This window comes from Ammospiza caudacuta, chromosome 1 (assembly GCF_027887145.1).
Source record: "Ammospiza caudacuta isolate bAmmCau1 chromosome 1, bAmmCau1.pri, whole genome shotgun sequence".
NCBI lineage: Eukaryota > Metazoa > Chordata > Aves > Passeriformes > Passerellidae > Ammospiza > Ammospiza caudacuta.
The window spans coordinates 111,010,500-111,036,553 of record NC_080593.1 but is presented as its reverse complement, the minus strand read 5'-3'; the positions used below and the strand labels follow the sequence as shown (position 1 = coordinate 111,036,553).

Sequence of the window (26,054 nt, the reverse complement as noted above, 5' to 3'; positions counted from 1 at the left end):
GCTGTCCTTCTCTCTGTGGCTTGTAGTCCAGCATTAATTTATAGCTCCTCTGAAGCATGATTTCAGAGCTGCAGGACAAAAAGGTATCACAGAAAAGGCTGTCTAAAGAGGAAGAACAATGCAGAGAATGATGGGTTGAAGAAATTGTACTGTGATTCTTGTGAGACCTGACACATATTTCTGCTTGGCAACCTGAAACAAAGTATTGTAGTCAATTTGACACGTGAAATAACTTTGATTTGGAATTACCTGACTTTCTAAATCAAAACTTTCTAGTTCTTTTTTTTTTCTTTCTTTTTTCTTTTTTTCATGAAAGAAGGAAATTTTTTTTTCTGAAAAAAACCCCATCAGTTTTAAGGAAACTGTATTTCCCACTGATAAATGAAAAAAAATATTCTGAGCCACTCTATGTAAAACATGATGTTCCAAATGATCATTTATTGTATTTTTTCAGTGCCATTCAGAAACTATTACAAACAAACCTCTAATATTTTTATTTATGAAAACACAAGCCCACAGTAATATTACTTATATTTTAAATAAAATGATGCATTTGGTGACTCAACACTGAGGAGCATTTGAAATATGCAGTTATGTTAATTCAAGCAAAATGGTAGAATTTTTAAAAATTGTTGCTTAAATTGTGTGGCCTTTTCATATTGCGCATAGTAAGTGCTGCTCACAACAGTTTAAAAGTATTATTTATTACCACAGAATCAGGACAGAGTAAAAAGTATTGAAACTTGCAGTTCAAATTGAGATAGTGTTCCTAAGATAGAAATCTAACGAGACCCCCAGCTTGTGACTCTGTTTTCTTCCATGTCAGTATACTTCTCATCATGCCAAGATCTCACTGAGCCTGTTTAAAACTGTAGGATCCTATTCCCAAATAAACGTGAGTTAAAAAGAATAAAAAGCCAGCCATGCACTTGGTATTGCATGTTGCTGTCTCTAAGTAAGAGCATTTCTTTTGAGTGGTTTAGAGCAGAACTGATATCACGACTGTCTTGCTTCCCTAAAACAATTCCTTCTTCATTATTAAACAATACAATTAAAGGTGAGACAGCAAACAGGCTTTTAAATTACAGCTGGAAGAAAAGAAACAAAACTAATGTCTGCTGGCCAGAATTAAACTATTTGCTATTTTTTAAACAATAAAGCTAGAAAAAGAATTTGAACAGATTTTTTAATGAACCAAGTATTTGTTCATGTCTTCACATGCATTTTTTTCTTCCACAAATTGAATCTAAAATATTTGAACCTAAAAGAATCCTCAATTGACTAAGAAAGCAATTGTTAGGAAGTTGTAAAAATTACAAAGCAATAGGAGTTAATATTCAGAAGTGCACAGGATAGTGCAGTTGCTGTTTGTTGTGAGAAACCAATATTAAAAGATGCTAGAAATATTTCAAGAAGTTGTATCACATAATAATTAATAATTAAAAAGTTGGTAAAAGATAGTACTAGAAGTAGACAACCACCACAAAACCAAAATGTCCTTTGAAACAACATTTTTTTCTCTATTTTTCTATTATTTTTCTATTTCTCTATTTTTTTCCTATTCATTCTTCCCCTATTTCTAGACATGCAAGAGACCATAGTTCAGACACTCATATGTCCCACAGCATTCCTGTTCAAGGAATTCAGCATGTGCTCCTGAAGACTAGTTTCATTACTTTGAACGCAATTCAGAAAAGTATTTCTGATTTGCTTAAGATGATTATGGAAATATTTACACTAGATTTAACTTTTTTTTTACATTACAATATTTTCTTGTGGAGTTTGGCTGTATTGCATAGGCTTTTTATATACCAGATAGTAATATGTATTTTAAATATTTGTTTTTTAATGTAAACAGATAGTTAGCAAAATGAAAGGGAGTTTGTCAGCATTTTAGTGAACTTCAGCAAAAATTCTCAAGATGTAGAAGGATATAGCTTTATATATCAGTACCTATTTTCCTTCTTTAAAGAATGGTTCCAGGAACCATAATTACAGTTGGTACATAACATATAGGGAAGACTAATCCCTTCAAAGTCAATGCAATTTTAGTGATACTTAAGATAATCAAGGCTACAGATAGTAGCAAAACCAGCAACGTGTCAGATTTTACGGGGAGAGCATCTAACATGCTCAGTTGCTGTAGAAAAGAACCTGAAGCTATGGAAGGGACCTTTCTTGGAGGTAGCCTTGGATTTGGTCATGACTCCTTGGGATTACTGATGTTGACAGTGGCATTGACTCAGGGGGCACTGCAGGCTGTTGTTGACAGCAGATCTAGTTGTATTTCCAAAAACATCTTTTAAGAAACCTTTTCTTGGTATCAGACTCAGAAACTGGTTATCCATTCCTTCTGAGGTAAGTTAGTCTAGACACACAATTGAGTTTCTTTTCCATTTTATAGAGTGGGAGGTTCACAGACAACTCTTTAAACTTTTCACTTACTTATCTGTCAAAGCCAAAGAAGCAAAATTTTCAGGAAAACTACTGATTTGGTGGTCTAGCAAAAAAAGCTAGCCTCTCCCTATAACTATTTTATTTACACTGAAGCAATGTTGGGTGTGCTATGTTTACTATACATATGATACACAAATAAAATGAGATAAAAGATATATTTCAATATTTTGGTCCTTCAGATCATATTCTAAGACATGTTAAGGTGTTATTAGAATAACAGAGTCCAGCAGAGCTGTTTTTGTGGGAAAATAAAAGCCAGATTTAATTAAGTTTATAAACTCATAAAGACTTTTTCAATTAATACATTCAAATAAACTTTCAAAATATCAATGCAAAATACATTGACATAAGAAATAAAAATTCTCCACATTGCTTATTAGCAAATTTATATTGCTTCCAAGTGTTTTTTTCTTTTCAGGAAGACTTCAGCTACCAGTGTCAGTGATACAATACTTGCTATTGCCTCCTTACATCACAAAGCTTCCAAGATTTTCTTTTCTTATCAGTATGTGAGACAAGAATTGCCACAATATATTTAGACCTCTTAATACAACCTGACACTGGCAATTTAAATGGTAGTCATAGTTTGGCACAAAAATATGACTAAGAGTTCCTGATTGTCACTGAAGTCCTTTTAGATTTAAGCAAAGTTATAATGGCAATGGAGAAAGGATGAAGCCAACATCTTCTTGGGTGACAGTGTCAACGTGGCAGCACCAGCTGTGACAAATCACTCCTTGCCATGACAGGAACAGCATGGCAGGCTGTGTCAGGGTGTTTGTTTACTGAGAACTTCAGAAAGCAATGGAAGTGTGTTATGTTTATATAATTATTATTTATAACTATTGTGGGTGATGGGAGAAATGGTTGAAAGTGCTGCTTTGTAGCGCTTCTTGAATTACATGCAAAGTAAAATGATGCATTTGAAAGTGCTTATTTAGTCTTGAGTTGACTAATTATTAACTACATTCTTTTCCTCTCTTGTCAGTGAGGGCCTATTAATCCAAATCTCTTATTGTGAGAGATCACTCAGCTGTACACTATTTTAACATGCTTGTGTATTATATTAATTCATGCTGTGTGCATGCAAGGATCCTCTCTCACTGCTCTCCCCAGTAATCAGATATCTCTCCAAAAATACTAGTCTCTTTATACACTTGCAGTGCTAGGTGGAGAGAAAGAAAGAAATTTAAAGCTAACTTCTATTTTCCCTTCACTGACAAAGTGCATTTGAGCTCAAAGTGGGGCACCCGTCAGAGATCCTCACACAAGCAGGAATCCCTGAAATTTTAGCGCTATTTCTTAGTTATAAATAATAATATTTTTGGTGGGTGGCAGCTAATGAGTGTCGGTGCAAATGGCGATTTCAGCAGGAAGGGGTGCCAGCAGAGGCCTTACTGACTGGAGTACTGCATGGTGCTGTACTTTGTCATTCGTCTCCGGGAGGTGCCTGGAGATGCCGTGCCCATTCCCTGACCAAGATGACATTCGGCACTGAGCATCTGACCTGTGCTGCTCAGGCTCCCCAGATTTGCTCCTCCCATGCTTGTTGCTCCCAGGCTGCTCATCCCAGCCCCTGACACTACTCTCTCTGTGACCATCACGTTGTGGGCATTGGATAACTCTGAGGGAATATTTATTAGACTGCCTGGCATGCCAGAGGCAGGCCTGAACACCCTTTCTGTCACTACCACATTTGACCCATCTACCAAATCAGGAATGCTCAGAGATGCCGGGAGTCGGGAGTTAGGCGCAATTACTCTTTCCGTGACGATAACGTTGGAGCCCTCTGTGAGATCGGGGATATCCAGCATGCCACGCAAATCAGAGGCAGACGCAGGCCCCACAACCCTCTCCGTCACAACGACGTTGGATGCACGCAGAGGGTCAACGCAAACAGAGGGCTGGCTGGAGGTGTACGTCTCGGTCACCACCATGTTGCCATGGAGCAAGGGATCCGGCATGGGCCTCGGCGGCTGTATGGTTGTCCCAGATGTGTAGGTGTTTTCAGTAACAACCGTTGTAGTGCCAGCGGTGGGAGGCATAGGTGCACTTCCGTTGACAATGATGGTGGTACCCGGTGGTGGGAGGTTTAGATCACTTTCAGGACTGGGGAAGGGAATGTTGACGCCTGGCCAGGGTGGGTTAGCATCAGGGAAAGGTTCGATCTCTTTGCCCAGACAAATCTCTGCTAAGGTCTTAAATTTTGGTCCTAATGTATCCAAGTATGTTTCGTCTGTATCTTCTCCAATAAAGCTGCAGCAACCCACGGAGCCAACAGGAGTACCGACTCCTTCGTGATCATAAATTAATAGGCAGTCATTTGCCGGCCGACCTTCATCTTCATCTGCATACACAAATGCTTTCTGTAGTTTGAAAAAACAAAAAAAAAAAAAAAGAAAAAAAAAAAAAAAAGAAAAAAAAAAAAAAGAAAAAAAAAAAAAAAGAAAAAAAAAAAAAAAGAAGAACAGAATAACAGAGTGAATTTTGTCAGGTTTTTAACCATGAACACTCGAACCACAGTAAAGTTTCCCCAACCACAGTAAGGCCCACCTGACTTGAAAAATAGGACATCAATAGGACAGACTATACCATCAACATTTTTTAACTTTGAAATAAGTTTATTTAAATAGTGTTTCATTCCTGTTTCTGCAGACACATAGCATCTCAAATTTTGGTCTGTGTCTCTGTCTATGGGACAAAGGGGACAGGCAAACAGATTCCTTCTTTGGGCAGCAGTATCTGAGCAAAATGGTAGGAGGAGGAGTGAAGCAGCATGGCGAGGGAGCAATGAAAAGACCAGGAAAGAGGAGGATTGGATGGAGGATTGTCCATAGTGGGGGAGACTTGGTGAGTCCAGAGGGGAGTGCATTTTGAGCAAGAAGGAAATCGCCAACTGGGAATGATGTTTTGGATCCTGATGTGGTCATTGCAAAGACATCAGGCAGGAAAGAGGAGAATTTAAAGTGAGTGCTAAGTGGGGTTCGAGGAAGCAGAAAAGGATGGAAGGGGAGGCCTGGGAGAAAGAGTCAAAGAGTTTGGGAATTGACATGGTTCAGGAGGATAGCAGTAGTATGTGGAGGCCTATGGCAGGCAGACAATTAATACATAGTGCTTCAGGCCAAGGCAGGAAGATTGCAGTCTGGGAGAAATCCATGCTCAGGATGTCAGGACTGCTCTGTTCTCTCCTCCATGAACCTTGTTTAGATTTTGAAATATAGCAATCCTTATATCTTAATCGATATTTTGGTGACATGCAATTATAACATTTATGCTTCACAGTTCATGCATATGAATAAAAATATAGCCCATGAAACCGTTAATCATGTAAATTCCATACCATTTTTAAAATCCCATATGTAAAGGTGAGTTTAGGTATTGCCAATTGAAAAACTTCATATTTGTGTCACTGGTAGTTCACAAGTCTTTTGGGGAGCAGAAATGGCAATAAAAATAAGGAGGAATTGATGTTTACAGTTCTTTCAGGATTAGAATGACTTCATCAAACAAACTGTACAGGAAGTAGGAGTGAACAATTCCAAAAAGTTATTAAATATTTATGCACTGAGAAAGGTTGGAAATACATAAATTTGGTGGGTAATTATGAAATCATTTAATTGCTTCCTACCTCGACCCACATTATGTCCATCAATTTTACAAAAAGGCTGCTAAACAATCCACCTACTATGGCAGCAGCTCAAAGACATTACTACTACTAGTGTTCTAACTTTTCCTACCAGTGTGATCAGCTTTGCTTTCACAGCAGTGTTATAGCATGGAAGTTTCAATTTGAGTAGAATTATTTTGGATTTCCACCACGTAACCTGGGAAGGGGAATCTAACAGAAAGCCTGCTCACAGTAGTAACTCAAAGAACAGCATTTAATTACCTCAGAGAAATAGTTGTCTAGGAAGGCCATGTTCACTCCTCCTTCTCGATACTCTTTTATTGTTCCTCCAATTGACCCTTTTGCTTCCCCTGTTCCAGAAATTCCTCCAGCTGTTCCGTAGCCAGTACCAGTGCCATAGCCAACACCTGTAGTTTCTTCAACACCAGAAGCTACTACTCCTCCTCCTCCATATGTGTTATTATATATGTCTGAAAGCAGAAAAAGTTATTGCTCCTGTGCTCTGTGAAACTTTTACACACAATTTGTCCGTTATTTTTACAAATGCTATAATGACACTTCTGAGTTTCTAAAGGTATTTTAGACCAGTCTCAGTCACAGGTATATGCACAGGTACGAAACTTTGAAACTGCAGTAACAATTATATACGTATTAACAGACACCTAAGTGCTTAATTTTATTCTTGAGGCTAGGCAACATGTGTGCATGTGTTTTAGAAAATCAGTGATTTAGTTTGTTATTGGCTGAACAGATTATTCTGTCTAGTGTATATATATGCTGTTGTGGGGTTTATGTTAGAAAATCATATAATGTTTATCTATGCAAATGCATAAATGCATATTTATGATCACATTGGCATTAATTTTTTCCCTTACACACTTAGAAAATAAAGAGTTTTATAAATCCTAGAAAATAAAGAGTTATGTAACTACTTCACATTTTCAAGTAGTGAGATTTTTTAGGGGAGAACAACAATGGATCATAATAACCACCAGTTTATCATTCATAATGGAAATGTCCTTTATAATAAAGTAATACTTACAGGATTTCATCTTGTCTGTACTTTTTTAGTTCATGATAACAAGGAAAGAGTTTTCTTAATGATCAGCACATATTATAATAAAAGAATTGCATACAGTAGTCTTGACTATGGTTACGCTGGGAAACATAGGCTAAATTACATATTTTTTTGATTTCTGTGAAATGAGAAATCTGAGAAAATTCTTCTATAATAAATAGTCAGCAGAGAGATTGTCTTGCAGAGTAACATTTCTTCCTGTCAGAAAGTAGGGAAAATGGACCTGTGCCAGCATTCTTCCTTCCTTTTCTGAAGTAGGGAATGGAGGAGAAGGATAAAGTAATGCTGCACAGCTGGGCTTATTCTCCATGATCATTGAATTCCTGGAGAAACTTTATCTCAGAAGCATGCATTTATTGTGTTATATGTCAGCTTGTCTAGGTTAACACACAAATTGGCAGTAATTAACTAGCTACTTCACATGCTTCCTTATGGGAAGCAGGAAACTGGGGAGAACTGAAGATTTTACCCAAGTTATGAAAGCAAATATCCTTATTCTGGCTAAATATTGATTTCTTCTGGTGTCTTGAAAATGCCCTCCATTCAGTAGCCTTGCTGATAAAGAAAAAATACCTGGGATTTGAAAGCCTTGGCAGCTATTTCAAAATAGCTGTATTTCAAAGTGTAGTTTGCAGAAATTAATCTGTTCAGAAGCTCAAACCCAAGACTTTTTATTCATACAGGAAATCCTGTATGAGTTTGACTATCTGCAGATATGAGATTGGAAGGGTTGGGTTATACCTGGGAAACCAAAGGACCCCATGAATCTGAAGGCATGAAGTGCAGAAAGACAGCATAACATAGAAGACTTAAGGATCTGCTTACCAGAAGGTTCACCAAAATCCCCTCCTGCAGCAGTTGTTGGGGCAAGAATGTGTGAGACATCCTGGAAAACAGCATTTTGACTCCTTGAATGATTACCTTGAAATTCCCATATGAAGACCGAGACTTTGTGAATTATGTCAAGAAATTAGCAGTCCAAACTGTTAATGATGGCTGGTCATTACCACCATCTCCATTAACAATCAAAACAGAACAAAACAAAGAGACTACAAATTTTTTCCCTTGTCAACACGAACAATGATCAATGAAGATGATTTGTGTTCGCTTCTAAACTTGCACTGAAGGAGCTTTCTGGTTGTTATGCTTCATCTGAAGGAACAGTGGCACCAAACTTTTGTGCCAAACTAACTTACCACTGCTTAAAACACATAAACCCCATCAGTGAATGTTAATTAAGAATCACCTTTCATATCTGGCTGGAAATTGTTGACAATGCCAGACTGGTTTTAGATTACACAGTGTTACTATCCTTTTCTCTAGAAAAATGCAGCCTTTACTCACAAATTACTTCTGGTTTTAGAAACATGGGATGTACTGACCCTGTCTTCAGGCTGTGCACCTTCTATTCCCCATGGATGAATTGCCCCTTCTGTACATTCAGGTACAGGTTCAAATCCAGTTCCAACTCCACCTGCAGCACCAGGTCCACAGCCACAACAGTCGCTCATTGACATCAAAATTGGAATCACTAACCAGGAAAAGAACAGGAAACAATTATTTAGCACATCTCTTCCTCACAGGAATAGCTGCTCTCCCCAGAGGGCAGGTGCTCGTGAACTTTTGAAAATATGCCTTTAAAATGTTTCTAACCAAGCAGCCTGTAAGTCTGGCTTTCAGAATCATTTGCTGCTTATGGAGATACCTGTATTTGGAAATTTAGAATAATTTGTACCTTTAGTTATAGCACAGCAGCACAGGGGTGGGGCTGTTACTCTAAATTTATGCTTATACGCCTGGGAACAGACTTTGATCTGTCTCAGCTGAACCAATATAAGTTGCATACATATTAAAATTAAACGAACAAAACAAGTGTTGCTATGTATAGCATTCAGTGCTATTCTTTCTGGATATATGAGCATACATTTCTCTCTTCAAGTATTGTAATTGAAAAGAAATACATATTAGTAAAAATAGACTTAAAAGAATCAGTGGAGAGTCCACCTGACTACAGTGATCATTGGCTAAGGCTCCAGTTGTACATTACATATACATAATGCTTGATATGAAAAAGCAGTAGGGGCAATCCCCAAGCCCTAGTTTCACCAAACATTTACATAGAGTGAATCAGGTTTCCCAGAGTGCTGTATTATGCTTAGTTGTTTAAAGAACTCAGTGCTGGAAATTGCAGAATTGCTTGTAATGGCCAGCATCAAAAACACTGCTTATTTTAGAAAGGTGATGCAATATTAATTCATAGAATCATAGAATGGCTTGGGTTGGAAGAGATCTTAAATACCATTTAGTTCCAATCCCTCTGCCATGGGTAGGGACGCTTTCCACTTACCACATTTCTCAAAGACTCATCCAGCCCAGCCTTGAACCAGGGATGGTGCATCCACAACTGCTCTGGGCAGCACGTGCCTCTGTCTCATCACTCTTACAGTTAAGAATTGCTTCCTAAACCTACTGTCTTTCAGTTTAAATCCATTGCTCCTTGTCCTGTCACAACATGCCCTTTTCAAAAGTCTCTCTCCAGGTCTTTTGCAGGACTCCTTTAGGAACTGCAAGGCTGCCCTAAGTTTCCTTTGGAGACTTCTCCAGGCTGAGCAGTTCCAACTCTCTCAGCTCGTCTTCATACGAGAGTTGCTCCAGCCCTCTGATTACTTGAACATCAAAGTGAAATGAAAAGGGGAAAGGACTATACTGTGTACAAAGTGCTGCCTCATAGAGCATGACTAAGGTTGTATTTACTCCAGACTATGAGGGGAAATTTACAAAGCCAGAAAGACAGTCTGTCTTGTAAGATAAACCATCTGGGGACTACAAATTGCACAGCCTTTTGAAGCTTCAAAATTTTGTGTTTGTTGATTCCTCCTAAACAAAGATCAAAACCCCAACCAAACCCCCTCCTCAAAAAATCAGGGGGGAAAAAACCCCAATTTCCTCAGGTTTGGTAATCAGTATTTCTGCAGTGGGAAATTTTAGATGTTGATTACTTGATGCCCAGGCCAGGAAAGAGGGTTGATCACCTATGATTCTGGTAGTCTGAGAAATAATTGCTTGTATAAATTCTAACTTGAGTCCATGAAGCTCATAATTCTTCATAAACATACTAGGACAAATGAATTAGCATCCTGCTTTGAGCCTGTTATCATAAATGCTACTGTCTTTTTATTAGATGTAATGTTTGGAAGGAGTAGCCAAAAGTTTCAAAATGTATGACTTATTGTTCTGCTACTGAAGTCTGGCTTTGAGTTCAAAGGAATCTTGTTCTTTAGATCCTTTCATACCCAACTTGGAGCAGATACTTGTCCAATTCTTCCAGTAATGTAATGGAAGTAGAAATTGCAAAATGTAAGTGACAGGACAGCTCTGTCTAAGAATTGGAATAAGAAGGCTTAGAAAGAAAATGCTTAATTTTAAATGAAAAATCTCTGTATAACATAAAACTTATGGAAATTATTTTCATTTAAAAGACAATTTTTTTTCTCTATCAAATGGCCAATAGCAGCCAGTGGATTAGCAACCAACTGAAAAAGTAACCTTATTTTAGAAGAATTGAAAAGTGCATTTTTTACATGATTTAGAAAAATAATAAAACCAGTTTCCTTAATTTATACTTACAAACAAATATTAGTCCGCCGAGGAACATCAAGCCAATGGCAGCGCCACTAAGTGTGGTATTTGAATCCAATTGCCTGCCATAATTTTCATTTCCATAACCGCTGTCAGTGTAGGCAGTATATCCTTCATCACCTCCTTCGTAGCCATCAGTATAACCCTGCGACTGTGTGTGGTCCTCATAATCTCCTCCATAATCACCACCACCTTGCTGCCCTCCGTCTTCCCGGCCGCCTCCACCAGTGCCGCCGCCACCACCGCCAGTGCCGCCGCCGCCACCACCAGTAGTGCCACCACCGCCACCAGCGCCACCACCACCACCGATGATAATTATTCTTGTGGCCCCACTGGTGCAGTAGTTCCGACTGTCACACTGGCAAGCTTGCACAGGAATTATGTGTGGTCGAGCACAGCGCCGGCCTTGGCTGTCCCTTACAATGACGTAGATCCTATAAAGGTAAAAGTCTATGTTCTGGCCCACTAGTTCCGCAGAGGAATCTTGGGGGGGGGGGGGAAAAAAAAAGAGGAAAAATATTTGGATGAAGGTATTGACTACAAATGTTGTACAAATCTATACTACTTGTGTATTACATTCATAGAACAGAATGAAAGTGTTCCCTTTCTAAGCACCTCAATTACTTATGCATCTACATTATTTACTCAAAGTTGAAACATTAAGTACTCATCTGTGCTTGTTTTTTTCCTTGCAAAACCTGAGCCAAATCAGTCTAGTTATCACTTCTAAACTAGAGTAGTACAAAAGGGGAAAATGAAGTCTTTTATTTCTACTGCTAAATTTTCTGAATTTTATTCGCACAATGGTAAAGATAAAAGTTGAAAGTTTTATGCATTTTTTTATTCCTCTCTCAAGGAACTCATCCATATTTTTCAGAAGGTTTAAAATATTTAAGATTACATATTTGCAACTGTTTAGGACAGGTAGGAGATTGAAGAATACTTGCAATTGTGATACTTGCCATATAATGTAGTCTTCTATGTAAACAGTAAGTAATGCAAATTCTGTAATTTAGTTATGCATGGGATCTGATTAATTCATTATTTTGTTATTTCGTATTGAAGGAAACTGGCAAAGCTTCACTGGGCACTGACTAAAACAATTTTCCTTAAAATACAAGTAGGTATGACTGGTACAATAAATTTTAAAAGTTGTAATCTTAATTTGTCATTTTCACATGCCTCTCATAAAAGTAAAGCTCTACTAACTATAAACTTTATACTTTAATAAACAAATTTGAGATTTGATATATGCTTAGGATTTTTTAGATAACACAGAAATAAAAAAGTGTCAAATTACTCCTTTTGATTTACTTCATTATGTTTAGACCCATAAAGGCTCTTGTCATAGTTATACTGAAAGTACAGTTTTGCTAGTAAATTTTCAGTTTCCTTTAAAATATAATATATGTAATAATTCTAATTCAAATATTATAATATATATATATTTGCATGCATATATTCAAATTTGGAGTAACTTCTTAGATTTGTATTAACTGAAATTTGAATAGATTCTAATAAGTGTTTTGTTTGTTAATAAAGCAACATCCCAATCAGTTATTTTAGATAAGAGCTTATTGCTATCATTTATTCTGTTATAAAATGCAGGTTAATTTACCATTTATTCGTCTGATAATCCATGTTGTCTGAGGTTCACCATGTATGCTGAATGTGAAGGGGGTAGCATAGACAACACCATCCCTGGGCTTTGCTGAGATAACCACTGATGGGGAATGCATACATACTTTCCTCACTTCAGTATTAATAGTTGGGCAATTGGCATTGATGCCATCTAGTGAAAGCACAACGGTGCCAGTAGCAGTGTATCGAGGAACCCCTGTAAAAAGAAGGTATTTGTGGTCAGGGGGAAATAGTGATACTATAAACAATGCAGCTAGGGTTGGGAAACTAGAAACAGCAAAAAACATTTAGAGAAATCTGGAACACAAAGAGTTTATTTTGGAAAAATTAATCTCTTTTCTTACCTCTGGTGATAGCCAGAACCTCTGCTTGGTACTGCCCATTGACCAGATAGACAGAATCCCGGCTAATAACTTTGTTCAGTATGATTTCACCAGTGTTTTGATTGATTCTGAACCAGGCAGCTGGATCACGTCCTATGCTATATCTGTGTTTGGTGAAGTAAAAATACGCAGCGTTATGTTATGAATATATGTATTACACATTTATTTTGCGGATAAAATTTGGCACTTTTCTTTTGGCATTTTTCTTTCAGCTATGCTAGATCCTATTGCATTTCACCCAGTTCAAGCAAAATCCATGTAGACTCCAAAAAAAGGTAGACCAGAAAAGTAATTAGGAATAAAGCAAATGCATAGAAACCCATTTTATTTTGAAAGTGGCATCATAGTCCAAAAGTAAAACTTTTCTGGATCCTGTGAACCTTTACTAGAATCCTTGTTTATAGCAATGGTTAAATCCACAGTTCTTCTTACAACATTCTAAAGTTGTGTTTGTTGACACATTTCTGCTTTAGGAATGTTTTATTTGTAAATAGGCTGTATTTATGTCTACATGCACTGAAAAGCAAATTATAATCTCAGTTATTATTGTTAATTTCAAGAGAAACAGGTGTAAATTTTTTTTTACTAGAGAATTAGCTAGTAGTGGCTTACTCTGTTCTTGGAAAATATTAACTGTTCTTGGGATTTTCTGCCTGCTTTCTTGAGATGCTAACAAATTCCCTCCTTGTAGCAAATGTTTCAAGAAAAAGCATTCTTAGGCTGAGAAAAAAAACCAAACCCTCTTCTAGTCTATATAAGTTACAGCCTGTTAGAAAAGTGATATTTTCTTTGTCTTGTGCATAAGGCTAAGAAAAGTTGTCGGGAAAGAAAAGGACAAAAATGGGCTATATACTATTCCATAATAACATAGAATGTATGATACTATATAGTACTATTCTATTGCCATTTTTCTATTGCTAATCAATAATCATTGTTTTTAAAAGCATCCTTTAAAATACATATTCCTCATCCCATTGAAATCTCAAAAGAATTGTTCCACCCAGGCAGTTAAGCAGAGTAGAGCTTACACAACATTTGATGCAATGGTTCTAGTGTCCTCATCCATGGCTGTGTATGTTCCTACAACATAATTCACTCTTGCGTTTTGTGGCAGGGAAAACACAACTGAAGATGGATGAAATCTTGGTGGTTCAATCAAATTTTTTACTTCTACTGTCAGGGGTGTCCCAAATATCTGGTACTCATGTGCAACAGAGTGGTGGAATGCAGCTACATTCCTGACACCGATCATCAGTGCGTGAGTTCGGATATGTTCAAAATCCAGCTCCTAAAAGGTAAACCACAGAGAACTAGATAATACATAAAAGCTCCCTTAATGTTTTAAAAATATTTTTTATTTTAAATGGTTGAGTGACAGTGTTTTTACTGCCTGTTTATTTCTACTAACAATTAATTAAAATTTTAAGTCAAGAGCTGAATATTTATCCATACCTTAATTACTCTAAGGATTCCTTGATTTGTGGCTCGATCTGTAACAATTTCAAAACAGTTATCTTCATTACCGGATATAAAGAAAAACTCTGCTAACCAATTGTCTGTAAACTCTTCATCAGCATCCAGAGCTTGTATTCGTAGCAGTTCTGAACTGAGTGAATTTTCTGAAATACTTGCTGAAAACTGAAATGACAGACAAATACCTATTAGCAAACATATATATGTTTGGAAAACAGGAAAACACAGCTGTCTGCAGAGATTCTTTTGAAAGATGTTCTGAGCAGTGAATAATTTTTTTACATAAAAACAATGCGTTCTGGGAAAATTGTGATTATGGTTACAGATTTGAAAATCTCCAAGTGTCACCTCCAAGGTTTGCAGAGGTATCTTAGAAGAAAAGGATTTGTGCTTTCTATAAGAAATGGTTTTCCAAGGATTGGGTTATTCTACATAATCTCATATTGCAGGGATCTGGGCACCTGTATGACAGGATTTCTCTGAATACAAAGAAGTCAGTCCTGACAGTGTCAGGATTTACATCTCTGAATACAAAAATGATCTGTGTGTATGTTACCAGAATTGTTGCACAAGCGACAGACTCTATTCTGAGCACTCTTCAAGGGAACAACTCTGTCAATCCCATGGAGCATGTAAATGTGAAGGTTCTCTATGGGTTAGTAAGGGCTCTGTTACCAATGGGCCTTGTAAATGGGGTTTTAAATCAGTATTGCTGCCTTTGTTATTGGAAACTTACGGAGCTTTGAGCAAGAGTTGGAAAGTTGTCATTAACATCAATGACTTTCACATTACAGCTACAAAGGGATGATATTCCATCTGCAGCGCCGTCCCGGTCTGATGCCTTCACAACCAGAGTGTAGCTACTATGTTGCTGTCACAAAAAGAGAAATGAGTATGTTAGAAGACCATCTGTGCATCTTATAAATAACTCATGCTTGCTACTATTTCCTAATACAGGAATTCTAATTAGACATTTTATTGCGACACATCAAAACCGTGCATTTCTCCATTAATATTTGAAAAAAACAAAACTTTTCTCTCTCTTCTATATTTTTCTCACTCTCATAGCACATATTCACAACAGCATAATTTTATTTAGCTTTGGAAGGGGAAATGTTACCTCTCTGTCAAGATAATTTGCAAGATGGAGTTCTCCTGTGTATTTATTCATAATGAACATGGGTGGGCCAGAAGGTTCCTGACTCTCTATTTTGAAGGCAATTTTAGAATTCAAATGGTTAGGTTCATCTGCATCAGTTGCAATGATTTTCATCACCAGTGTGTCTAAAAATAAATTTTAAAAAATAGTAGTTAAAAACCCACAAAACAAACAATCAAACAAAAAAACCAAAAAACCCCAAGAAAATCTCTTGGGTTTCTGCAAACAACTGATCAAGACAATGCTAAAACAGTGTATGAAAATGATAGAAGGCTATCTATTCCTTGACATTTACAGAGAAAACCAAAACTTTAGGTTTGTAGTACTGATTCTGACAATGACTTCAAATGAATTAAAAATCAAAGTCACAAAAAATAATGCAGGTTTTCACTGAACTTCTTTAAAGAAGTTAAATTCCCTATCACCATAGGGAATATGCAAATACATCAAGTACTGAGCTTGCAGACATTACTATAAGAAATCACAGCTTTAAATGAGAATTTCTAGAAAGAAGAAAATGAGTGTTAGGCACCATTGCCTCAGTGCTATTTGCATGTCTAATGTTGATTACTGCACTTTTGGTAAAAAGAACCATTTTAATGGTTTAAGTACAGAATTATTTAGTAATGTTTTGCTGCAATTGCAAATACCCAGGCTACAAGTACAAATATTTGAAAGAGAAAAATGGGGGAAAATGTATTTTACATACCCTCCAAGGAAATAAGTGTAATGATATTTTTATTCTAATGAGAAGGAATGAAATTATTTCTTTTACATTTTCACATCTGAAAGAATTTGCATGATGGTATGGTTAGAAACTGGAACATTCAGCACTCGTGTGTGGGAGGAAAGGGAGAAGGAAGCATTGCTGTTTAATTTACAGCAATTAGCCCAGGCCCTGGCTCAAATAGCACTTGGAGAAGTATCTGCAGCTCCCTCCTCTGCAGTGGCCCTGACCATTTTATGTCATTGCTTAAGAAAAGCAAAAAGAGCTCCCCGGGTTTATATTAACTGTATTCTGTAAGCTTCACTAGCAGTTCTGAGGAAGGCATAGCACAGGTACTCACTGTCCATGCTGCTCTCTTCAACAGATCCTGTAAATACAGTTTGTGCAAATACAGGAGGATTATCATTTATATCCAGGACTCTGACTCGAAGTTCAAGAGGTGGTTCCAAATCTATACCGGTCACTGAGTGTTTAGCAAAGCAACGTATCTAAATAAAGAGATTTACTTGTTTTAAAACCAAAAGTTAACTAAGCAAAGTAGCAACCTGAAACAAGCAAACTTGTTGTCAGGTCCACCCTGGATATATCATTATAAAAGTCAAGAAAAAGGGGAATACTTACAACAAATACTGGTGTTATTTCCCTATCCACTATTGATGTTATATTAATTTCTCCTGTTCTTGGGTTAACAACAAATATTCCATAGGGTGCACGATCAATTCCAACTCCAGAGATGCTGTATGTGATTGGATTGTCTTCTTCACAATCAGACCGGATCTACAGTAACAGATAATAATAATAATAATAATAATTTATGCCAGTTTTCCGAGGACACCTACAGTGTTTTTTCTTCTATTCCTAGTTCCTGTAAAAAATTCCATATAACTTCAGTTTCTCAACTACTTATTACAAGGTTCAGTTGACAGAATCAATGGAAGGCTCCTCTACAAAAATGTCAACCTAAATATCCGTGTGCCCTCAAGGGCTGAGTGGGCCTTTTATTTCTCCTATGTCTGTCAGGGAAACGGAGAGATATTCCAAGAGTATCACACTGTGGCTGGAACTCAGTAAGGGCATGATCACAGTGAGAGAACAGGAAAATATTTCTTTTTCTCTGTTTCCCACAGGTTATGTACAGTCTTTGAATTTCTGCTCAGGGGTTTCCCAAGTATAGAGAGAGAGAGAGAAGAAAAATGTCACTGGTTGGAGCTGCCTGGGAAGTAGACTCATGGCAATGTTCTAGGAAGCCTCTGGTTACTCCTCAGCAGCCACATGGATTCTTATGAGACTGTCTTAGCAGAGCTGGGAATGTTGCATCATCTTTCTTTTATTCTACATTCCTTGCTTTTACTAATCTAAGCATAGGTATTTTTAAATCTCTCTGCTTTTATCAGCCTGTCTTTGGCAAAACTTCCTTGTCAGTGAATAATTGTGTTTTTCTTTCTACTTACTCTGGCAATTGGATTCCTCTTGGAGTTGTCTTCTCCTTCTCTACAAGCTGCAGCAAATTTGATCCATTCACGTTTTTGTCTTCTAAAGGTTTTCCATCTTGCCATTCCATTTTCATCCCATTCTTTTACCTTTGACAGAGAATTCCAGTATCATGTGACCTCAGTCCATTTTAAACAAATACAGACAATTATAATTTACAACAAAAAGAAGAAAAGAGATTTTTGTAGACATGTGCTTTTTTACCATGTGCTTTTTTACATGTCTGTGACTCCCAAACTCTATTGACTGTACATGTTTATTTTAAAATTACTCATTTGTTTGAGATACTAATTTAGATTTAGGTGAATTTCTCTTGAGAAGGTTAGCAGGTTATTACCTGCAGCTGTTTAATATTTAAATATGTTTTCAATCTTCAGGTTCAGAAGGGTCTCAGTTGAGTATTTTCCAAGTGATTTTTTCATTTGTAACATTTTGTTTAATCAGAAAAAAAGTTTCTAAATAAATAAATATTACCTCTACATGAAATCCTGTGCTGAAATCCAAGAGTACCTGCAAGAACAATAAAAAAATTGGCATGTAGAAATGCAAGGCAAAATGCAGCAAGCAAAATGGATCTGCAACATTGCTGTACTGCAGGCCTATTGCAATAGCTTACCTAGCTGCAAGATTTCCATAAATGAGTTTGTGAAATTCAATTTTTTTTCTATATCCAGCACATAAATTCCTTGAGAGTTAAAACCTTCAAAATCCATTCTGTCTTTCAAGACAGAACTTGAATGGATATGCCAGAGCAATTTTCAAACTATACCTTCATCAAAATAAAACTTTCACACAGATTTTTAACACCTCAGCTGAAGAGAGAAGTGTTTGCAAGAGTTTTTACCAAGCAATCTAGGAAACCAGGGAAGTATTTATCCTAAATAATTAATTATCTTTTCAATTTCTTTCCTATTTAGAAAGTTGACAATAACCCTGGAGTACTTAATTATGTAATTGAACCAAAAAGAATGAAAATGGGATTTTTGGAACTTTCCAGTGAGATTGAAGAGATTCAATGTAGGATGGAAACCCACCTGAAGTTTTCAGGCAAATTTCCCTGGAGTGCAGTTGATTTTGATTTGAGACTCAACTATGTAACTAATCTTGAGTAAATAAAGGTAGCAGGATCAGATGCAGTATGTAATTACTTTAAAACTAAAATTCAAATGAGAGTAGCCTCAATTTCTTGATTAGCACAATTTAAAAGACAGCACAATTTAATTAACTTTATTCCTAAATAGGGTGTGAAAATGAAGTTCAATTTCTTCAGAGCATTTCTTTCAGGTTTAGGATCTGCTTTGGCTCTCTTCAGACAATAAAGGGTGAAGAGTGTGGGATTTTCAGAACTGGATTCTTGCTTCATTCATCATTGGAAGATAGAAAATATCCAGGTGACTCAAAAATTATTGCAGCGTTTCTTTTTTCTCAACAAATGCTAACAGCCGCAGTTATGAGTATTTCCCTTCCTTATAATTTCCCATAGCTTTTCTGTTTGTTTTGGTTTCTTTGTTTTGTCTGATATATCTGTGGGGTTTTATGTCAGCTATACTTGGATAAAATCTGGCATCTTTTATCCTTACATCATGGGACTTTCCTCGCTTCAAATTTATTGCATTGTACTGGCAAGACTGGAACATGGACACAAAATTTTTTCCACTTACTTCACGTTAAGACAACTTCTTACATGCAACAGATTAATGAACAGCTGCTTCACCCTCCTTACTCTCTCTCTCTCTTCCCCATTTACCTTTATGCTGCAAAAATTTACCATCTGTCATGTACAAAACAGTGTTTCCAACGATCTGGTTTTACCCAAAACATCCCTTGAGACCTTGGCCTGTAATGGATGCCTTAATCTGCATCTCAATGGAGGAGTTTAGACTGTATCTGCCCATTTGATGTGCATATGTAGCTTGAAATTTTTTTGACTATTCACAGAGTAAGGATTTTTTCCTTGTTTGAGCCAGCTATTGACATAAATGGTTAAGAAAAGTACTCTGCAGGAGAATCACTACAGTATGTTCATGTTGTGCTAAAAGTACCAATACATCTTTTAACTTTTGTTGGGTTTATGGCTGTTTAAATTTTCACCTTCAGAATAGGCTTCAAATTCATGTGCAGCCGTTCTGTTCCTCATCTCAGAGAAGGGACAATATCAGGCTCCCTGTGAATGGCAGGGTTTGTTTGCCCCAGTGGGAGCTCAGTCCTGTTCTTTTATAATCCCCCTTGGAGTCCAGGGGAACATGGAAGAGTCAAAGGGGAAGACTGCACCCTCATGAGAGAACCTGAGTGATGAGGTCCACCAGAAATAACACTAATTGAACGTCTCTTATCAGTCTATCCCACCTCATTTGGTGAGCACAATGAAATCCTCTCCACCCTTAGGCTGAAATCCCTTCTGGCATGCAAACAATTGTCTTGACCTGGCAAAGTATGGGTATGCACCTCCCAGTGCAGTGTTAGTGAATCTTGTCTGCTGTCTGCATCATGTGGCCTATCCTTACTTAACAGCGAGACTAATGCCTCACGACCAGCCACATCACTCTCATATTCTGAAAAACTATTCTGATTTTTTCTGAAATAAGAATTATACCTGTAAAGAATTCTATTACTTAAAGACATGACCATTCATGTATCTCTTGATTCCAGCCTATAGGGAGTTCTGTTTTCAAGCAGTGAAAAATTTATATTTCGCATTGGAGTCTTATCCTTTGTTTTTGAGCACCAGTAATGGGAACATCAGGATGTTGGTGATGCTAGGGATTATGAATTTAAGCCCTGTATTTTCACAGTTGAGCAGTGATAGTGAAGAAAAACCCCATTTTGCTACTTGTTGGTAATGGAAGATCTTGAATTCAGAGTCCTTAGTATAGTTCATGTTATTATTTGAAAGGGCTGATCCGATGAACTCTGATGGTGGCTCTGTTTGGTATGTCTCTCAGTTACAGCTATGGTATAGGAAGGGGGGGCAGGCAGACATCAGACATAAATGTCTAGCTCACCAGATAAATCTGAACAATTTTGAAATTACGTTTATCCTACTGGATTCAGGGATAGAGGCTCCTCTCCGTCCCTAGCTAATGCCTTCTGGTTCTCCACTGTCACCAGCAGTTAGATGTCTTCCCCTAACCCAGTTGTCTATTTCTAATATTTATCTGAGATGCAAACCTTTTTTTTTCCTAGTGCTATTTCCAGCAGATAAGTTCTGTCTCCTAGCAGCTAACCCCTGCAAATTTTTAGGTAGTTAAAAAACAAATCCCTTCTGAACCCATATCGAAGTACAGTACTTTCCAAAGACACAGGGATAAACAATAATTAAAGCAATAGGAGCCACTGGAATGTGTGGGATGCATCCTGAGGATCTTGGGGTAGGCAAGCTGGTCAGAATGATGCCAAGATTTACTGTTCTGTTAGTCTCTGAGAGACTGTGAAAAAAAGGAAGCTGCAGAGAATCTAGACGCTGGTTGCACAAGCTGTTTCTGTTATGGGTTGGCAGATGAGCAGGCAGGAAACAATCTTGGTTTCTGTCATTTGCACAGTGTTCTGTCTGAAAGCTTGTCTTTTATTGTAATGATACCTGGACACTGTGTCCAAAATGGCACCTTAGAGTCACACTAGACTTATTCTGGATTTATTCTGATGTAACTGGGGACAGAATTAAGCCCATAGGATGTCTACTGTTCTTTGCACTCTCAAAGCAATTTACAAACAAGAATTAACTAATCATTAATTGAGTGCCAAGCAATATCATACGTAATTACGGAATCCTCCCTTCTCCACCTACTCAAATCTAAATGACTGAACATGCCTTTAACATCTTCCCAGCATTATTCATATGGGATCTGCTTCTCTCTCTTTGAAGTCAACAGTGGCATTGTTGTTGGCCTGGATGGGAGGAGTGCTGAGAGCTCACACGTATTGTGTTAGTCATCAGGCTGCCGTGGTAGCTCTGGTACTGTCAGCGTTTTGGGACTTTTACATCTTTCTTACTCATCCAAAGCCCTGACTAGAAAAGGGTTGCAATAATGAGCCCTTCCCCTTTATTCATTCTGCATCTCTTTTAAAAAATGATACATCAGTGCCTATGAAAAAATAAGAAGCAGAGTTCAAATATAAGACAAACCCTCATATTTTAAAAATATGCCATTTTATCACTTTTTAATCATTGAAACATGATTTTCTTTTTCTATACTTCACTTTTTCATATGTCACTTATGAATGTACTTCATCCAATTTAAGATGAAAGATTTTCTGGATTATTTTCCTGACATTTTGTTTTCTAATTCAGAGGAGGTCAGGTGTTTCCTGTGTTAGCAATACTTTGAGTTGCACCCAGGATGGATAATCCATTACTCTTTCAACAGTTGAGACAGGAACAATTCAGGAATTATGATAATGCTCATGTTAGGCTGAAGAATTTACTTCAAAGTTTTATTTATTTTAAAATAAGTTTACTCAAAGAACTGACAACTTTAGGAAAGTTTCCACTGAGATTATTTCCGTTCTGCTATGGTATCTTCTATTGTATGCAGATACAATACATTTCCATAGAATAACTGAGCTTAACCATTAGAAAAATGAACAGAAAATTAATTTCAATATAGGGTGTATGCCATTATCATTACAATTCGAGTTTTTCAAATTAGTCATGCTAAGTGCCCTCAATAAATCTCCTCAATAAAACCTGAATTCTGATATGACTTAGAGTGTTCTGGCTGCAAATGCATGTTTTCTTAATGGCCATTTTACTTAGGAATGTAAAACTGCAGGCTTAAGTACCTAATCTTAGGTGATAGTTCCTGGATGTGGAATTGCTTTAGTTTATATTTCTACAATAGAATTATTTGGCAGAAGAACCTGCAGGTTCCTGATTCAATTCTGGCAGATGTTTCACATGAATGTACAAAACGAGGATGTAGCTCCTGACAATTTTTACGTTATTTTTACGCAATCAAGTTACGAGTAGGATGTGTAACCATAGTCTTATGACTGGGGGGGAAAAAAATAAACCCAGATAACATATGGGAAAATGTATCCAGACAAAAGTGCATAAGAGATGTGGTGAATTTAAAATTATTGGCTGTCACATGATAGCTGGCAGGAGAAGAGTCATACCTGATCAAACAGGTTATTTCCATAAAACGTGTCTGTGCTAGTATCACAAACAGAACTCCCTTACTCATGAGAATAATGTCTTTGAAGTCACATGAGCAAAGGTTGCAGAATCAGTCCCACCAATGGTGAAATCCACAGAGAAAATTATTTGTTTCAGGGCTGGTAAGTTTCCTTTGTTTTTTTGAAAATACAGTAGTTTACTAAAATATGTATAACTCCATGTTAATTTTATTTGATGCAACTTATTAACAATATACTAACCAAACACACCATTCAGACAGGTGATTTTCAGGAAAGATTAGTTAAGCTGAAAGCCAAAATTTTTTCTCAGAATAGACTACAACTGGATACGTAAATGTATAATTTGACCTCAACAGTTTTTCTACCACCTTTCTTTAAATAGTTGAGAGATGCTATTAAGTCGTACAGGCCATCATGAACGTTGCTGGGCAGAAGAACACATAACAAGAACAAGGGTTTCCTCTGGGTAGTAAAAGTTCAAATATTTGATAGTCATCATACACAATGGCATTTTCCAAAATCGCTCTTTTTTTCTGAACCAGCACCTACCCTCCGCCACTCACAATTGTAACGACAGTATACTGATAGAATGAAAATGGCTCCAGAGCTGCTGGGAGAAGTAAAGCAGCAAAATGCTTTTGAATGGACAGGTCTTAGACATAAAACAGTCAAGCATTTTGAACTTCGACACACTGGGAGTGTGCATCACCAGGTAACTGAGTGAAATGAATAGTCACTTGTGTTTCATGAAAATCCAGAAGTGTTAGTGTGATGTGCAACAGGCCGCTCTCAGACACCTCTCTGCTGCCTTGAACAAGCTGAAACTTATCCGAACCATAACTTGCTTTTGCCAAGTTTTGCCCTTGTTTTCTTGGCAGCTGCTCTGTGTTAATTAGTTCTACTTTACTGATTGCAGAGCTGTCACCTAAAATTAATAGATTTTATTTTCATAATAGTTTTAGGATTTCTTAACCTATAACACAAACTTTTTCTCTGACTACAGCATTTCTAGTGACATCAGTAATGAGAAGTTAACAAACATTTACACATACTAATACACAGTGTAAAATGTAAAATTTCATGAAAACCACAGGACATAACAATAGCAGAAATCCTGCTCTTCTCAATCTTCAGGGCCTTAAATCTCTACCGAATTTCAAGGGGGCAGCGCAGATGAGTAAAATGAATACACACAAAAATCAGATTGCAGGAGCAGTAGGGCATCCATAGCCCTTTTAAGTCCCTTCTGGGTAGTTTCCATGCCTTGATGAACACATTGAACAACTATGCCACTTGACCATAGCCACAACTTTCCTTTCACAGTGAGAAAAACAAACCCAAGGAGCAACACTTTCATCATGCATTCACTTGCTCAGCACATGGCGGCTCAGACACTAGGGCACAACAACACGGGAATCCTTTGCAATGTGAAATAATAGGCCAAGTCTTGATTTTTACTTTACTGAGATCACTAAATTTTGTCATTTTTTTCTCTCTTGAAAATAGCTGTAGGATTTGGTCAGCTCTGAAACGATCTTGCTAATAGTTTTAGGAAAACGACATTTTAAATTTTTAGAAAAAGGTATTTCCTCAACTGATAAAAATGTAAGGACATAGAACCAAATTATATCCAACCATTAAAATTTTTATAATTATAGCATTTTATTAATAACTGTGACCTTTAAATAGCAGCCACAGTAAACATTTGCCTGAAAAATCATGCAGTAAACATAGAAAGTCACATCTTGAACATCAACAGATCGCCAAAAGTCTAAAAAGAAACATTTATCAGTATTTAATGAAAAGTTAATTTGATTTTATAGAATGTTCAGAAGTGCTGTTAAAATGAGCAGAGCTTTGGTTTTTATGGTAAATTTCACAAGATATTTTTGGGGAATAGTTTACATTGTAAAACGCAATGGTCTGCTGAGGAAGATGAAACTGGCGTCGTCACAGCATTTACAAATATTGTTTTAAAATCCGACTTACCAACAAAAGGAACAGAAAAGCAGCCGTTCGGTGAGGGAGCCAATCCATGGCATCTGACTTCTCAGAAACAAGTCCAACTGAGTTATGGTTACCAGCCTGTTCCTGTTCCCCTCCCCCCCCAGCTCTGGTGACTATTTAAAACGACACTCTGTGCATGTCCTTATACTCAGCCCTTCAAGGTGTCTCTGCCTCCCTCTGAGGGAAGAACTGAAGATGCTGTATAACAGAGCCTCTTTCCCCACCCCAAAATCCTGGGCTGGTCTCACCTGAAATGCTTGCAGGTAAAAAGCTAAGAGACACACCTTAATTCTTATTGCACTGAAACCCTTTGTTGGATACAAAAAGGTACGTTTTAAAAACAGAGGCAAGCTTCGCTGAGAAGATACCGGGTGATTTATAAATTACTCACAACATAAGGAATCATTAAAATGGTAACTTATCTTTGCTTTGAATGCAACTTCCAGTTTTCTCTCTGCACCCTGTATAATAGAAGAACTAAATGAATATTATGATAAAGAATACAGAATTAAAAAACTTGTTCATTTAAATTAGCAGTTCATTTGTTTACTTCCAGGCACAAAGGAGTGAGTTCCATGCACACTGTTCACAGAGTGAAGAACTCAGAGCAGAATGGGGCTGTCACTAAAGAGATATCATATTAATTTGGGGGGAAAAATAGTGCTTTATTCACGAGACTGCAAGAATATCTGAAGCAGAGGAGGAAGATTTTCTGCCTTTGCGAGCTGCAAAGCCTCCTCATGCCATACCTTTCCCTTCCAATGGGCTGTGCTCTCGCTGGCACAGTGGAGAGGGAGAGTGTTAGAGAAACTGGGGAGCTGCTCAAAACAGCAGGTAGTGGAGGAGAGAGAGAATGTGCTGCAAAGCTCTCTTCTGGCCTGTTTTTAATGGCAATGGCAGTTGTGTGGGGGACAAAGAAATCACAGAGGGTTCCCCACTTTACCATCTGTTCTGCAGCACAGTGTTTGTTAGGTGCCTCCTCATGTCTTTGGGACACCTGAACCACCCCTTAAAGGGCAAGGAGAAGTTAGAGTGGCCTTCTGCTCCGTGACTGAAGCTAGGAGGGGGGTACACACTTCACCCCCAAAAGCGCAATACCACCGGTGTGCTCCTGAGCCTGCTGAGCCCTGCATCTCCCAGGGCTGGGCATGAGCTGGGAAAAGAGTGCTCAGCACCTCTGGGGCTGCTCAGCCCTGCCAGGGTGAGGTCCCATGCTGCTGCTGGGTAAGCAGCTT

The 26,054-nt window shown here is 37.5% G+C and overlaps 1 protein-coding gene across 1 annotated transcript; it reads right to left on the bottom strand.

The window, feature by feature from the left end:
• Nucleotides 1–24,989, bottom strand: LOC131562100 (desmoglein-1-like). Its single transcript, XM_058811677.1, has 16 exons — nucleotides 24,802–24,989; nucleotides 18,151–18,186; nucleotides 17,637–17,765; nucleotides 16,807–16,962; nucleotides 16,526–16,673; nucleotides 15,420–15,583; nucleotides 15,036–15,170; nucleotides 14,279–14,464; nucleotides 13,855–14,114; nucleotides 12,788–12,930; nucleotides 12,421–12,639; nucleotides 10,791–11,285; nucleotides 8,546–8,694; nucleotides 7,989–8,049; nucleotides 6,347–6,555; nucleotides 1–4,823 (listed from the first exon to the last, which is right to left on the bottom strand). The coding sequence occupies exons 1-16, from the start codon at nucleotides 24,847–24,849 to the stop codon at nucleotides 3,852–3,854; spliced, it is 3,510 nt and encodes a 1,169-aa protein (XP_058667660.1). The 5' UTR covers nucleotides 24,850–24,989; the 3' UTR covers nucleotides 1–3,851.
• Between the last annotated feature and the right edge of the window lie 1,065 nt (nucleotides 24,990–26,054).

Excerpts from the sequence above, each read along its gene's own strand:
- LOC131562100 (XM_058811677.1), bottom strand. The coding sequence starts at position 24,849 with ATGGATTGGCTCCCTCACCGAACGGCTGCTTTTCTGTTCCTTTTGTTG. Across the intron at positions 18,187-24,801 it reads CTTTTCTGTTCCTTTTGTTG|GTACTCTTGGATTTCAGCAC; the intron begins GTAAGTCGGATT and ends TTGTTCTTGCAG. Across the intron at positions 11,286-12,420 it reads GATTATCAGACGAATAAATG|ATTCCTCTGCGGAACTAGTG; the intron begins GTAAATTAACCT and ends CCCCCCCCCAAG.